We start from the raw sequence: 14,254 nt of genomic DNA, 5'->3' as shown, positions 1-14,254 counted from the left end.
ACATACACATACAAGAAGATGCAAATAAATATTAAAATAGCTTTTTATTGGGACTTGTTCACTTTAAAAAAACATCCACTTACATGCAGATGAAATGGATACGATTCTCTGATCATTTCTGCTATTCTGCTATGTGTAAGTGTGCAGAACAGTGGCTACATCTGTTCTATAAAAGCCTTTACGCTCAGTTGGCTTTCGGAGTCAGCAGGAACACTTTCTCTAGCAGTGAATCTATTCCCCATGCTTTATGTCTCTCTGAAAAGCTATCCACCGACTGCAAGAGCTCAATGTCACAAGCGCCTCCTGGTGGGAAGAAAGACACAATTGATCAGTGCGGTTCAAAATACACGGTACAGTGCTGTGAAGCTTTTACCCCCTTCCCGATTTTCCCAGTTAAGGCTTACAGTATTTGGCACATTGAATGCATTGATGCAGATCTTTAAACATCATTTTAGACTAAGAGAACCTTATCACGCACAAGCACATCTCTAAAATCATTATTTTACTTATTTAATGGACAATATTATCCAAGAAGCAAATTACCCATGTGGAAAAGTAATTATCTTTTTAGATCTTCTAGCAACAAATGGAATCAGTAATGAGATTCAGCTGATTGAACACAGTCAGCCCTACTGAATATAATATGCCTACATTTATTATCAGAGTAATCTAGTCACCACAGTGTCTTTACAAGCACACTAAACTATCATCAAAAAGACAAATCCGAGTGAGGAAAGAGTCCCATTTACTGCAGAAAACATTATTGTCATAGTTCAATCCTTTCCTGTTTCAGCAGAATCAACTTTTAAAAATTATTTCTAGAGGACAAAATTAAATGTGTTAATATGATCACAAAGAAAACTAGGAACTGTGGGAAAGCTGGAGATCGAAAGACAATTTGTAGGAGAACACGAGATAGAAAATGGGATGTTTAGCTGAATCGAGGTAAGATGCATCCTCTGTAGGACTGTCCTATAAAATGCCCTTCTCAGTATCCTGTTGATCATACATTTGAAACAGTCAAAGCTAAACTAAGGCTATGTTATACACGAAATGTCAAGTGATGACACTGAGGTGTAAAACTAAAGTGCTATTTCTTCACAAAAACATTTTAAATTGAACTCTGCATCAGAGTCTTCAGAGTCTTAATTTCTTTCTTAAATTCTGTGGTTTTATTTTATTTTTTTCTTTTCCCCCCATTGTACTGGACATGCACAGTGAATTCTGAGTGAGCAAGGGCCATAAAAAGAATACATCAGTTCAGTCCTTCAATACATTTCTCAGCCTTAGGCTCCAGGTTATCATTCCCAACAAGCTGGAGCTCACCTGATCTCATCTCAGTCTTCAAATAACTGACTGAAAACTGTGTGCTGATTAGAAAGAAAACCTGCAGCCATGCCGTTCCTTTACAGATAAGACCAGACATCCCTGTTCTAGTGCATCAGTGACAGAGAGAGCCATTATCTACAAACTGAGAACTCAAAGAACGCTGTGTGCAGCAGCAAATCATCCATGAAGCCTAAAATATCTTTGATAATTTTTTTTTTAAACTGCCAAGAAACTTCTTCTCATATACTACATTTCTACTTTTTCCAATATACAGCTCTGGAAAACAATAAGAGACCACTTGATTTCACCACATTGAAAACCTCTGGAATATAATCAAGAGGAAGATGGATGATTACAAGCCATCAAACCAGGAGTGGAATAAAGTCATCCAAAAGCAGTGTGTAAGACTGGTGGAGGAGAACATGATGCCAAAATGCATGAAAACAGTCATTAAAAAACAGGGTTATTCCACCAAATATTGATTTCTGAAATCTTAAAACGTAATGAATATGAACTTGTTTTTTTTGCATTATTGAGGTCTGAAAGCTCTGCATCCTTTTCGTTATTTCAGCCATTTCTTATTTTTTGCAAATAAATGCTATAAATTTGAAATTTGGGAGAAACGTTGTTCATTTTGATGTTCATTTTACTCAAACATATACCTATAAATAGCAAAATCAGAGAAACTGATTCAGAAACTGAAGTGATCTCTTAATTTTTTCCAGAGCTGTAAGTTCAGATTGTTTGGGCTGGTGTCTCAATACGTTTGTTCACACAGTGTATTTAAGAAACAGTAAAAAAGAGGCAAAACTGGGCAAAGGCAGAGCAGAGTTCATAGGAGAGCAGCTGATAACCAAAAAACATAGGTTGTTATAGTTCAGTTCTTTTCTATTCTAAAGAAATAAAAAAAATTCCATTATGCCATTTCTTGCAATCAGAATCGGCGCAGTAGACCAGACTCATTTGGGAGATTTTTACTCTTCACCTAGACCAAGTGTGTCTCCAACTGCCATCATTGAGTTTACAGTGCAAAGGCAAAGCAGTTTTTCTACTAAATATCCAGTTTGTCTAGTAAATGTATTCTCATTTTTCAACAGTAAGAGTGGAGGTTCAATAGGTTCATTGAGTTAGGTTAACAACATTGTATGTAAAAGACAGTAACAAAAAAAAAACAAAAAAAACCTGATAGCCAAAAACCAATCTGGCAAGCGCACATCTGGCATTTGCAGACAGGCACCTGGACAACCCCTTAGCCTTTTAAGATAAACGCTTATGGGGACAGACTAGTGCAAAGTTTGACCTTTTGGACAACAAGGGTCTTTTCACGTGCCTTTATAAGTTTAAAGAAACAAACTTAATGTTTTAAAATGGCCTGAACCAGTAGAAATGCTGTGGCTTGGCTTCAAAATGAACAGCATAGGTTTGAAAACGATTCTTGAAGCAATTTTGGAGAAGATATTAACTCAACAACCATGAACAGCTAATACCTGCATCCTTATGTCTTACTTACTGTAGATGACATGTTATTAATCCTTTAGAAGATTTTAACTCATTTTCTGTCATTTTTAAAGGCATGAGTTTGCATTACTGCATTGTACAGCTCAACACGCTTGGAGGAGAACACTAACTACCAATTGTCTTATGTTTAAATGGGACAAGAGAACAAGGCCACACTGGGAGACTTAATTATGCTTCCCAGCTTTTGCCAGCTATGGACGACTGTGGCATAATCGCAAATTTAAACTTTGATCATCAGAATTCTCTCATCAGAAGTGTTTTAATTAGCAACATTACAAAGTGCTTTTTGTATTAAAATGTTTTATGTTTAATAAATTTATGTTTAAAGATCCAAAACCTTCACCAACATAGAAAGTCAGAAAGATATCACATTTATAAAAAGGTAACTCACCATATAATTGTTTTACTTCATCTTCAGGCACAAAAAATGGTGGACCTGTTGTGTAAAGGTGCATATAAGTAAACATATTGCATATAATCATCAATATTACATGCTAAGTAGACTCCAAAATAAATGTCTGAACTAAAAAAAAAAGTTGTTTTTATACCTTTATAGAGTTCGGGGTTGTATTCAAATATATCCAGGAGGTATCTGCAGTCTTTATCCATTAAGGATGTGATGAGAGTGGCATACCTCAATAACACAGTCAGAGGATGAACAGTTATGAAGTGAACAAACGTGTCAGACAATACTATAATGCCCTGATACTACCACAGTAAAACATTGACCAAGTTATGAAGAAAGCCCTTTTTAATGCTATACCAATATGGATCTGAAATACACTGCCTGGCCAAAAAGAATTCTAATATCTCTTTGGATCGTCTGACCTCTGCATAAAGTTTTCTCCAGCACATCCCAAAGCTTCTTAATGAGGTTAAGCTCTGGACTCTGTGGTGAACAATCCATGTGTGAAAATGATGATCTCATGCTCCCTGAATCACTCTTTCACAATTCCAGCACCAAGAATCCTGACATTGTCATCTTGGAATATACCCGTGTCATCAGGGAAGAAAAAATCCATTGATGGAATAACCTGGTCTATATTCAGTATATTCAGGTAGTCAGCTGACCTCATTCTTTCAGCACATACTGTTGCTGAACCTAAACCTGCAGACCAACTGCAGCATCAACCCCACATCATTTACATTTAGTTAAATCCAAGTGAAGACTTCTTTTTGAACAGGCAGTGTATGTATCTATATCAGTTTCCAGCAACAACAAAAACACTAAAAGGATATAAGTGAGGAAACAAACAAATATGTTGACATAATCAACTCCTATAAGCCTGGGATATTACAGTTTAGCTTGTATCACAACAAAATATGAGGTGAAATGAATTACAGTACACTGTAAAAAAAAACAAAGAAAAACGTAAAGTCAATCCAACTTAAAGTGATAGAGCATCTGATTCTGATACTAATCTGAGCCTCAAACACAGTAGTACATTAGTAAATGAGTTGTAGGAGTTGGTTAAATATTGTATAAGATGTTTAGTTTTTGCTCCTCCTCACTAACATGCTTAGTGTACTTTATCATTTTAGGTTGGGTTGCCTTTAATTTTAAGTATGTATGATAAAGGACAGTAGTCTCATGTGATCTAACACTGCTTGCTAAATGTTATAATAGTCAAGGATATGTTCTAAGTAAACAGTGAATCACTTTTGTAAGATGTTGTGGGTAAGAGCTAGGGATGAATGATGCTGTACAAAAAGTTCAAATCACCAGATTTAACCAGTGATCAATAATACTACTAATATTACTCTCTGTGTAAAATTAATGATATCAGACAGATCCTGTATAATCGGCTTCTTGTAGATACGTCTTAAAAATACAGATTTTCCTGTTTGTCAATTTGGAACATGCCATGAGCATGCTATTATTTGAGATGAGGGAGATCTTTGATAAGTGGATTCAGAAAGGGGAGATAAAGAGTAAAAATGAGGACGTGGGTTGCGGAGGAATGTGCAGAGTTTGCGTCGACATGTGAGCAAGGTTGAGAACTTATTTATAGGATAATAAAAAATAGATTTCACTCATGTTACCCTTCCCACACTTTTAGTTTGTACTGTATCTAGCAAGTTGTAGCATGATGTATACAGTGTAATTTGGCTTACACGACATTGCTTATCCTGGGATGTGACTACTGAGCATATGCACATTGCAAAGCCTTAATGAGAGCATCTGCAAAATGCCTTAAGACCTTAACTAAATATAAAATGTATGGTTGAGTATGTCTGACCCTACAGTTTAGGGCGGCTCTAAGATTTTTTGTATGTGATATATGACTTACTTTCTCCTGTCACATGGGTTTATGGCCACCAGAGATCCTCTATCCCAAATCCCACCAAACTGCCCCTCTATTGCACTGTGGAGAGATAAAAAAGCAAGAGAGAAAAAAGAGAGGGAAAGAGAGAGAAAAGCAGGGGAAGGAGGGAGATCATTAATTGTCTCAGACATGTTTCATAACCTAGAGCTGGAAGGTAAGAGCTGTACCTGGAGAAGTTGTATAAATCACACTGATAGATGGAGATCTTCCCGTCGGAACTCTGTGAACACAGAAAGTGCATTAGCTGTGTAAGCATGACTCATAACTCACACAACAACAGCCATCACTCTGACAAATTACATCACCAAGCAAATGTTTTGTTCAGTGTGGGTATTGTTGCAGTTTCCAGAACACTGACCACTGATCTGTATAATAGAGAGTAATCACTGAGCCTGGGACCAGCCACAATCCAGCCCCTCTAACGAATAACCATACATTAACTATTCCACTCTTCTGGGAGAAATCAGTTATCATTTTTTTTTATTTAAAAAATGCTTTATATACTTTAGATTATTTTTTCATATAATTACAGCTCTGTAAAAAGAAATAAGAGACCACTTAAAAATGATGAGTTTCTTTGATTTTACCAAAAAGAGGAAGATGGATGATCACAAGCCATCAAAACAAGCTGAACTGCTTGAATTTTTGCACCAGGAGTGGCATATAGTTATCCAAAAGCAGTGTGAAAAACTGGTGGAGGAGAACAAGATGCATGAAAACTGTGATTAAAAAACAAATATTGATTTCTAAACTCTTAAAACTTTATGAATAAGAACTGTTTTCTCTGCATTTTCTCTGCATATTATTTTCTGCAAATAAATGCTCTAAATGACAATATTTCATTTGGAATTTGGCAGAAATGTTTATAGATAGTAGTAATTTATCCGTAGTTTATAGAATAAAACAACAATGTTCATTTGTTTACTCAAACATATACCTATAAATAGCAAAATCAGAGAAACTAATTCAGAAACTGAAGTGGTCTCTTAATTTTTTTTTCGGAGCTGTATCTAAAACATTTTTCTCTTCTTTTTTCCTAGTTTGTGTATTTTGTAAACAATGATCAATACTACAGTATTTTTGTATATTGTCATTCAAATGCGCTGCACATCTTGTTAACTAACTGTGGAAACAAATATATAAAAAATAAAAATAAAAATTGTTGCTGTGCAAAACACTTTGCATCTCTAAACAAAAGCAACTTGAAAAGAATGTGTTTTCCATCTTCTAGTCATTACTAATAATCTTTTCTTAATGAAAAACTACATTAAAATATTACTGTCAGATTTACATTTGAACAAAATTTTACATTTTAGCAAAATATAAGGTATTTTAAAGCAATGTCTTCTAGTCCTATTTCACAGTTTTAGCTCATTAAATTTTTCAACACTGACATTCCAAAAGTCATGGGACAGCAGTCTTTACATTGTACATGAAGTGATGCCTGAGGAGCCAGCTGGGTAATACTTGTACCTGTATGAATGTGGCTATAAGTAAAGTGAATTATGGGAGTCTAAGTGAGATCCTACTGCTGACTAGAACTGTCACTACAAACAGACAAGCAGAGGTACTCAGGTAGTAATCACATTACAAAGAGAAATTGGGAAATAGGATTCTTTATGAATGCTTTCAGAAGCACTAAAACACGTATCGTGATGGGCCTGAATAATTGTATGACAGCAGTAGTCTTCATAAAAAAGGAATTTTGTGTTGAATTTGAGAAAAAAGTCCTTATTACATTATTTTTGTTGAGCTATTTAAATTGTTCTTGTTTTATTGGTTTGTTGCAAACAGCTGAAATTTACAACTTCACTAATAAATTTGCTAAAAAATCTAATTTGCAAGGGGGTTAAATCTGCTATCTGCTATCTGCTATCATCTAGCAGACCTGCTCTTCAGAAACGTAGAGATAGAGATTATAGAGAAAGAAATAAAGCAAACAATTTTATGATCCATGTCAGACAGACAGCATTTTAACGTCAAATGAATGAATCATCAGACTGGATCAATTCTATCTCAGTACCTGCTGATGTTTTTAAATTACAGACTTTTAAAAAAAGTAAAAGTCTACATTAATTTTGTAGGTAGTTTGTGTTATTGCTGTTCATCTTTCCGAAACGAACCGAGCTGTCAGGCAGGCTGGGAAGAGGTGTCGGTACTTGTCATGACTGTCAGCCTTCGCTGCTGACAAGCATCCCAACAGCATGATGCAACCCCCACCGCACTTAACAACAGCATGGTGCAACCAAGCCCGTACACAGTGCTTCACTGGTACCACACACAGTACTTAACCCTCAGCATGAAGAGCTCCACCAGCACTGTACTGGGAAGCACATGTTTTTGTCACTGTCACTTTAGAGAAGTGACTCACGAAATAGAGCTGCTGATTCTGTAAATAAATATATTTTTTCTCTTATCTGGTTTACTTGGTAAAACTTTTAAATACTTTTATTTTCTTTTATTTGATCGCAGACAGCATTTTTTATTAAAAAATTCTAGTACATATAAAGCATGTGGTTTTGTTTTAATATCTCAATTTACTTTTTTCGCATTAATGTTGCCAACACCAAAGTGTACTGAAACAATACATATACAGTATTTTTCGCACTAAGGTGCACTGGATTATAAGGAGCGTTATGCAACACTAAGCTGGAACAGGGGTGTCGCCATATTTTCCTTCTAATTCAGCAGGTCTCGCTGCTGGGTGGCGTAAAGCTTGAAAATTAAAGGATTTTAAGTGCGACTTGAACTTTTGTCACCCTACAACATCAAACTTTATTTATTTTTTTTTTTGAGATTTTAAGTGATAGACCAACACAAAGTAGCACATAATTGTGAATGAATAAAAATGATACTTGGTTTTGAAAATGGTAATAAAAAAAATCTGAAGTGTGACGTGCAAAAGTATTCATCAACCCTATATCTATACTGAGTAGAGTAACCTTTTGCTGCAATTACGATTGCAATCTTTACCAGCTTTGTATATCTAAAGACTGAGATTTTGGTCCATTCTTCTTTATAAAACAGCTCAAGCTCAGCCAGGTTGGATACAGAGCATCTGTTAACAGCAATTGTCATGTCTTGTCACAAAAGCTCAGTGGTATTAAGGTCAGGACTGGGCCATTCTAACACATTAATATTATTTGATCTAAACCATTCCACTGGAGCTCTGGCTACAATCTGCAGTTGTAGTTAACTATCTGGACCTCAGCTTGAGCTGCTACAAAAACAGATCTGATATATATACATTTTTTTTTTACAGTAAAAGCGAGTTTTGTCCCTTGCTGAAGGGCCAATAAAGGGCAGCTTAATAAACCAGTAACCCCACAGCCCTGTGATAATTAAGCCAGAGTGCTACACATTAAGTAACCACTGACATGTTTAACACCACTGCTACTACTAATAAAACCTCTACTACTGTAGCTTTTTTAAGGACTGCTCTTAGTTCTGAGAGTTTTGAGGCCTGACTCTGACAGTGTGCTGGAGGTCTGATTTTTTTTAAATCCTCCATGTGACAGGAGGCACTGAACTCAGAAGGATGTAAAGTACCTCTAAAAGGTTTTGTAGGTTTGTGGTTCTGTGCTATCTAAAATTTACTACACTTACTTCCCTCTTGAATCTTTCCTGTGAAGCTTTTATTAAAATATGGAGCCGTACTTGAATTTGTATTGAGTCTGACAGATGACCCAGGGCAGAGGAGATGAAAGCTGGAGAACCACCAATCTTCCACATAAGAGGAGTCTATCCATCAGCACAGAGTGTGCTACATTCGAGCAATGCTAAGAGTATTCTAAATCCACTAAAAGTCCAAATGTTTGTGGACGCCCCTTCTAATAAATGCATTTATCCATATTAAGCTGCACACATTTTTGGCTGAGATGTGCAAATGCACACACACAGCTTATGCAGTGCCTGTAGATATGTACTTTTAATAGAATTGGACTCTCTGGATCTGATAAACTATGGAGTAGGCAAGAGGGGTATATGTGAAGCCCCCCAGGATTAAGCTGTTGACAAGTGGAACTGTGATCTGTAGAATGATGGTGATCCATCCAAATCTTCTGGGATGAGAAGTAAAGTTGGGGATTAGGTGGGGTGGTCTCATCACTGAATGCAATGATTTTGAGCTCCCCGCAGCAATGCTCCTAATAAAATCTATGAAAAGGGTTCGAATCCCATTCATGCAGCTTGCCATCAGTTGAAAGAGCCCTGAGAGAGCACAATTGGCCTTGCTCTCTCTGGGATGGTGCTCTCTCCCCACATCCCTACAATGCAGCATCAGCAACAGTTCAGAAAGAGGCGGTGGCTGACTTCACATGTATCACAGGAGGAATGTGCTAGTCTTTACCCTCCTGGTATTGAGGCATCACTAGTGACAGGGGGGAGTCCTAATGAGTGGGTTGGGTAATTAGCCTTGTAGAAAGCCTTTCATGGACAGTAGAGTCGGTTACCCCAACAAAAGCAGGATAAAATGCCTTTTAATACCCTTGATTTCAGAAACAACAATGTGCCTTAATACTTTTACCTGTATATATAGACTGACATGATGATTTGGAGATCTTGAGAATAAACTAATGCGTACGTACCTTATACACTTTGGCTTCAGGTATAGCTGCCACTGGCTCTTCTTTGTACTCTAGACCCTGCTCTTCAAAGAACTGCTTTATTCCTGTCTCTGAAATCTCCACTCCAACAATTTCATGACCCATGTCAGCCAGCCTGAAATACAAGTTCAACAGCATATAAAAACAGCACGTACCCCCAGTGAAATCTTATAGTGAGCATTAACTAGGAAAAACATGCATCACCAACCATTTCATGTCTACAGCTTTACCACAGAGAGGGAAGAAGAACCGAACTTTCTGTCGCCCACACAAAATTTTGTCAATGTTCCCCTCCAGCAATCTGAAGAAAGAGGACAAGCAGAGAGATCAACAAAGATATACATCATTCTTATCTGTTCTAAAGATATACAACTGCAAGTACTTACAAAAAATAGTACCTTCTTATAATTATTATTTTTACAGTTTTAGCCAGGGACCATTTGCAGCTAAAATGAAACTATTAGGAATATCTTGATCAGATCCAGTGTCTTATGATCAGGCTGATCCAGGCATATTTTCATTTACATTTCTGGCATTTAGCAGATTCTCTGATTCAGAATGACTTGCAAAATTGCTTAGTCACTCACTCAGATCATACAACACTAGTAGCAACAGTCCCCAATACTCAGGATACTCTGATCCCTGATACTACCAGAAACACTATTATTAACTCTACATGATGCTACTCTAATACTAGCTATAGACATTTACTAGAGTTTAAACATGGATGTTATGCAACATCTATGGAATAGAACAAGGATAAGACAATCCAGTCAGTGCAATCCAGTTATGAGACTTATCCAGAGTTATGTTTTAACCACAGTGTTTAGCCCACAATCCAATGTCCTTAAGGCACCATTACCGGACATTACTGCAATGCTTATAATAAAATAGAAATGCTCAGAATAAAATCTTTAAATTGAAAGTTGCTTCTTCCGTACATTCCCATTTAGATTTAGAACACAAGCAAGGATTTTGCCTGACAGTTATAGTATGCTAAAGTAAAAAATATGACAGCTGCTCAATCTGCTGTTATCTTTAAGTAAGAATTGTTTCAATATAATTCATCTATTTCAAACCAATTGTCACAATTTAATTATTTTTTTGCTGTGTAGAGGAGTTTGAGGGTTGTTGCTACCGACCTGAGGTTTTATCAGGGTTAATTATTTAAGACATTTCTGTGGGATGAAATGATTAAATACCAAAGCAGCCACTCGCCTGTGAATGTGAGCCTGATGGAATCCAGTCCTCCCTTCATTCCACCTGCCTTCCCACTCTCCCAGCGCCATCACTCTGTCTGCCTGGGCTGCCATCTCACCAGCAAGTCTCAGATGAATACCTGAGTGCACCAGTCTCCAGCTGAAGAGAAGTGAAAAGAATGAGCTGCTGGTTGTCACAAATTGCTCACATCCAAGATCCAATCTCTCTCTATCCATAAGAATTATGCAGTGATTCTACTGCTAGTTTCCTAAAACCTCTGTAATTAAAGTAGTATATAAACTTATTTACAAACTAACGACCAACTTTATGTGAGATTTTCTCAGCTGTATTTTGCCTACAGCTCAACACCAAATATACATAACATTTATTGTTATATTCATACGTGTCTAATGCTTTTGGAGACCTCTTGTAATGAATGCATTTACCTACTTTAAACCCCCTGATTTTTGCTGACTCCACCCTCAGCTCCAATTTAAAAAAGGCTAAATATATGGAAGAGCTGGTTTGGGAGGGGCACTGGGTGATGTATGGGTTTAGAGTCAGGGCAGGAGGGAGAGCTGATTGGCTGTGTGCCTCTGATAGCGGTGAGACACAGATGGTTGGATGTCAACAGTATTACTGATTGTCTGATCTGCGTATTGTGATATGTCTGCATACCAAAGTACACAGACAAGCTGCGAATCCAATACATTTGGGAAGAGTTAGGGTTGTTTTGTCCAACATTCTGATTTCACAAACACTCCTGTCACTGAATGCAATCAAATCCTCACAGCAATGCTCCAAAATCTAGTAGAAAGCATTGAGACAGTTACTCCAACAAAAGCAGCAAATCTGTTTCTGATAAAAAAAAATATATATATATATATAAATGAACAAAACAACACATGAACAGCTGTCCCAATACTTTTGTCATATTTAGTTATAGTGTCTGCATGAACAGGCAGACATAGATAAGAAAACATATTTTTTGACGTCACAAAAATGCAACTTAGTTTCCTGTATAGATTGAGTGGACTGTATGAACATTTTTGAATTTTTTTTTCTACATCAACTATTGCGTTTAGGAAATGTAATTTGTATCTTTGCAATTTTACCTTTTAAAAGAATCTTACTAACCCAAAGAGCCCAGGCCTATTTCTGAATATTGATGCCAAATTCTATGTTTACTCAATTTTTTTTCTTATTTGTGGTATGGTTGCAACTGAAGATTATTTTGGTAGTCGACTAATCTGATGATTATTTTTTCGATTAGTCAATTAGTCAACTATAATTTCTGAGATTAACTCTATAAAAAGATAGAAACAGCTGATTATGAGATGTAAAAGACATTTAAATGTCTAGATCTGTTGTGTTTGGGCACTTTTAGAGAGACAGACTAAGTTGAGTATAAACTGAGTGAGTGAACCATTTACCAATCTCCCATTGCGTTTCTGTCCCCAGCACGATTAGTCGTTGTATTCTACAAATTTAAATAATCGACACTGTCGATTATATCAACTAATAGTTGCAGCCCTAATTTGTGGGCACATGACTGTAAATATTTTAAAGTTAAATCCTGATGTAACATAAATTAAACAAAACAATAATTTTATAACTCATATTGCTACCTTTTTTACAGAAATGATTGGAAACAAATAATACAGTTTTTAAACACTCCTACATTCTTTAAATAAGGTCAGATGGATTTACACATTGTCCTGTAGTGATGCTCTCAGAATGTTTAGGAGCTTCTTAAAGGACAGAGTTCTAGAAGGAACTTTACACAGCTTTTTAAGGCTCTGAGACACATACAGCACCATGGACTCTTTTGGGTTAAGCTTATTAAACAGTACAGCAGCATCTGGTTAAACCCAAACTTCCTTATGTAACACATTACAGTGGTTTATAGACATTCATAGCTTAAACACGTGAGCTGCAACCAGTCAAACTAGCAATCATGACTCAGCACATTCACACTCACGTAATAGACAAACAGCAAACCTGATGAAATATACATAAACTATACCGATACAAAAATGCTTTTTATACAGCTCTGGAAAAAAAATCAGAGTCCATTTAAAAATTATGCGTTTCTTTAATTTTATTAAATTGAAAACCTCTGGAATATAATCAAGAGGAATATGGATGATCACAAGCCATCAAACCAAGGTAAACTGCTTGACTTTTTGCAGCAGGAGTGGAATAAAGTTATCCAAAAGCAGTACGTAAGACTGGTGGAGGAGAACATGCCAAGATGCATGAAAACTGTGAGTAAAAACCAGGGTTATTCCATTAAATATTGATTTCTGAACTCTTAAAACTTTATGAATATGAACTTGTTTTCTTTGCATTATTTGAGGTCTGAAAGCTCTGCATCTTTTTTGATATTTTAGCCATTTCTCATTGTCTGCAAATAAATGCTCTAAATGGCAATATTTTTATTTGGAATTTAAGAAAAATGTTGTTTGTAGTTTATAAAATAAAACAACAATGTTTATTTTACTTAAACATATACCTATAAACAGCAAAATCAGATAAACTGATTCAGAAACTGAAGTGGTCTCTTATTTTTTTTCCAGAGCTGAATATAACACAGTAAATCACATAAAACACAGTAAATCACAAAAACACAACACAAGCATTAAAACTACTAACATATTTTTTCTTACAGTGGTGGCTCTGAATGAATGAATGAGCACTGATTAATCTTACTGATTATACTCAGCCATACACTGACATATGTGTGATATTAATCTGCGAATTCTGATGATTTATGTCTGTATTTGTGAATAAAAAACATGATTATATGAGAGAGCTGTAGGTTAGTTTTGGTCTTACCTCAAAACAACACCGACTGCACAGCCTCAGAAACAGGAAGAGCAGGTCAGAGGACAGAGTGGGCGGAGTCGTCTCAGCCATTGGCTGATCTGCTTGACCGTCATCCGTTGATCCCGCCCACTTTTTTAGAACAAAGCGTTTACGAGGATTTAGTATTATTGAGCTGCATTTTTATATTAACATCTTATTTATCCATTTATCCTGTTATTTATGAGTTCCTGAAAAATAAATGAAATCATATGCACTTTGAACATTTTTTGATACTGGAAGATAGTAAAAGAAACATGGGTAAACAGTGTAAAGCTTATTATTTTTTATAAAATAAGATAAAGTTATCCCTTATTAATCCTACAGCTAAGGAATTTGCAAAAATGTTACGTAAATATAAAATCTTTATATACCAATACATTTTTTTACTAAAAAAAATAAATATAATTA

The 14,254-nt window shown here is 36.0% G+C and overlaps 1 protein-coding gene across 1 annotated transcript; it reads right to left on the bottom strand.

The window, feature by feature from the left end:
* Positions 1-25: 25 nt before the first annotated feature.
* tpmt.1 (thiopurine S-methyltransferase, tandem duplicate 1) lies at positions 26-13,919 on the bottom strand. The gene is made up of 9 exons (XM_007247888.3): positions 13,817-13,919; positions 10,997-11,137; positions 9,987-10,079; positions 9,761-9,893; positions 5,342-5,394; positions 5,139-5,213; positions 3,396-3,481; positions 3,239-3,283; positions 26-303 (listed from the first exon to the last, which is right to left on the bottom strand). The coding sequence occupies exons 2-9, from the start codon at positions 11,089-11,091 to the stop codon at positions 185-187; spliced, it is 699 nt and encodes a 232-aa protein (XP_007247950.2). The 5' UTR covers positions 11,092-11,137; positions 13,817-13,919; the 3' UTR covers positions 26-184.
* Between the last annotated feature and the right edge of the window lie 335 nt (positions 13,920-14,254).

This window comes from Astyanax mexicanus, chromosome 3 (genome assembly GCF_023375975.1).
Source record: "Astyanax mexicanus isolate ESR-SI-001 chromosome 3, AstMex3_surface, whole genome shotgun sequence".
Taxonomy (NCBI): Eukaryota; Metazoa; Chordata; class Actinopteri; order Characiformes; family Acestrorhamphidae; genus Astyanax; species Astyanax mexicanus.
This window is presented reverse-complemented; position numbering and strand designations above follow the sequence as displayed.

Excerpts from the sequence above, each read along its gene's own strand:
- tpmt.1 (XM_007247888.3), bottom strand. The coding sequence starts at position 11,091 with ATGGCAGCCCAGGCAGACAGAGTGATGGCGCTGGGAGAGTGGGAAGGC. Across the intron at positions 9,894-9,986 it reads AAAGCTGTAGACATGAAATG|GCTGGCTGACATGGGTCATG; the intron begins GTTGGTGATGCA and ends CTTGTATTTCAG. Across the intron at positions 5,214-5,341 it reads GATTTATACAACTTCTCCAG|TGCAATAGAGGGGCAGTTTG; the intron begins GTACAGCTCTTA and ends ATCTCTCCACAG.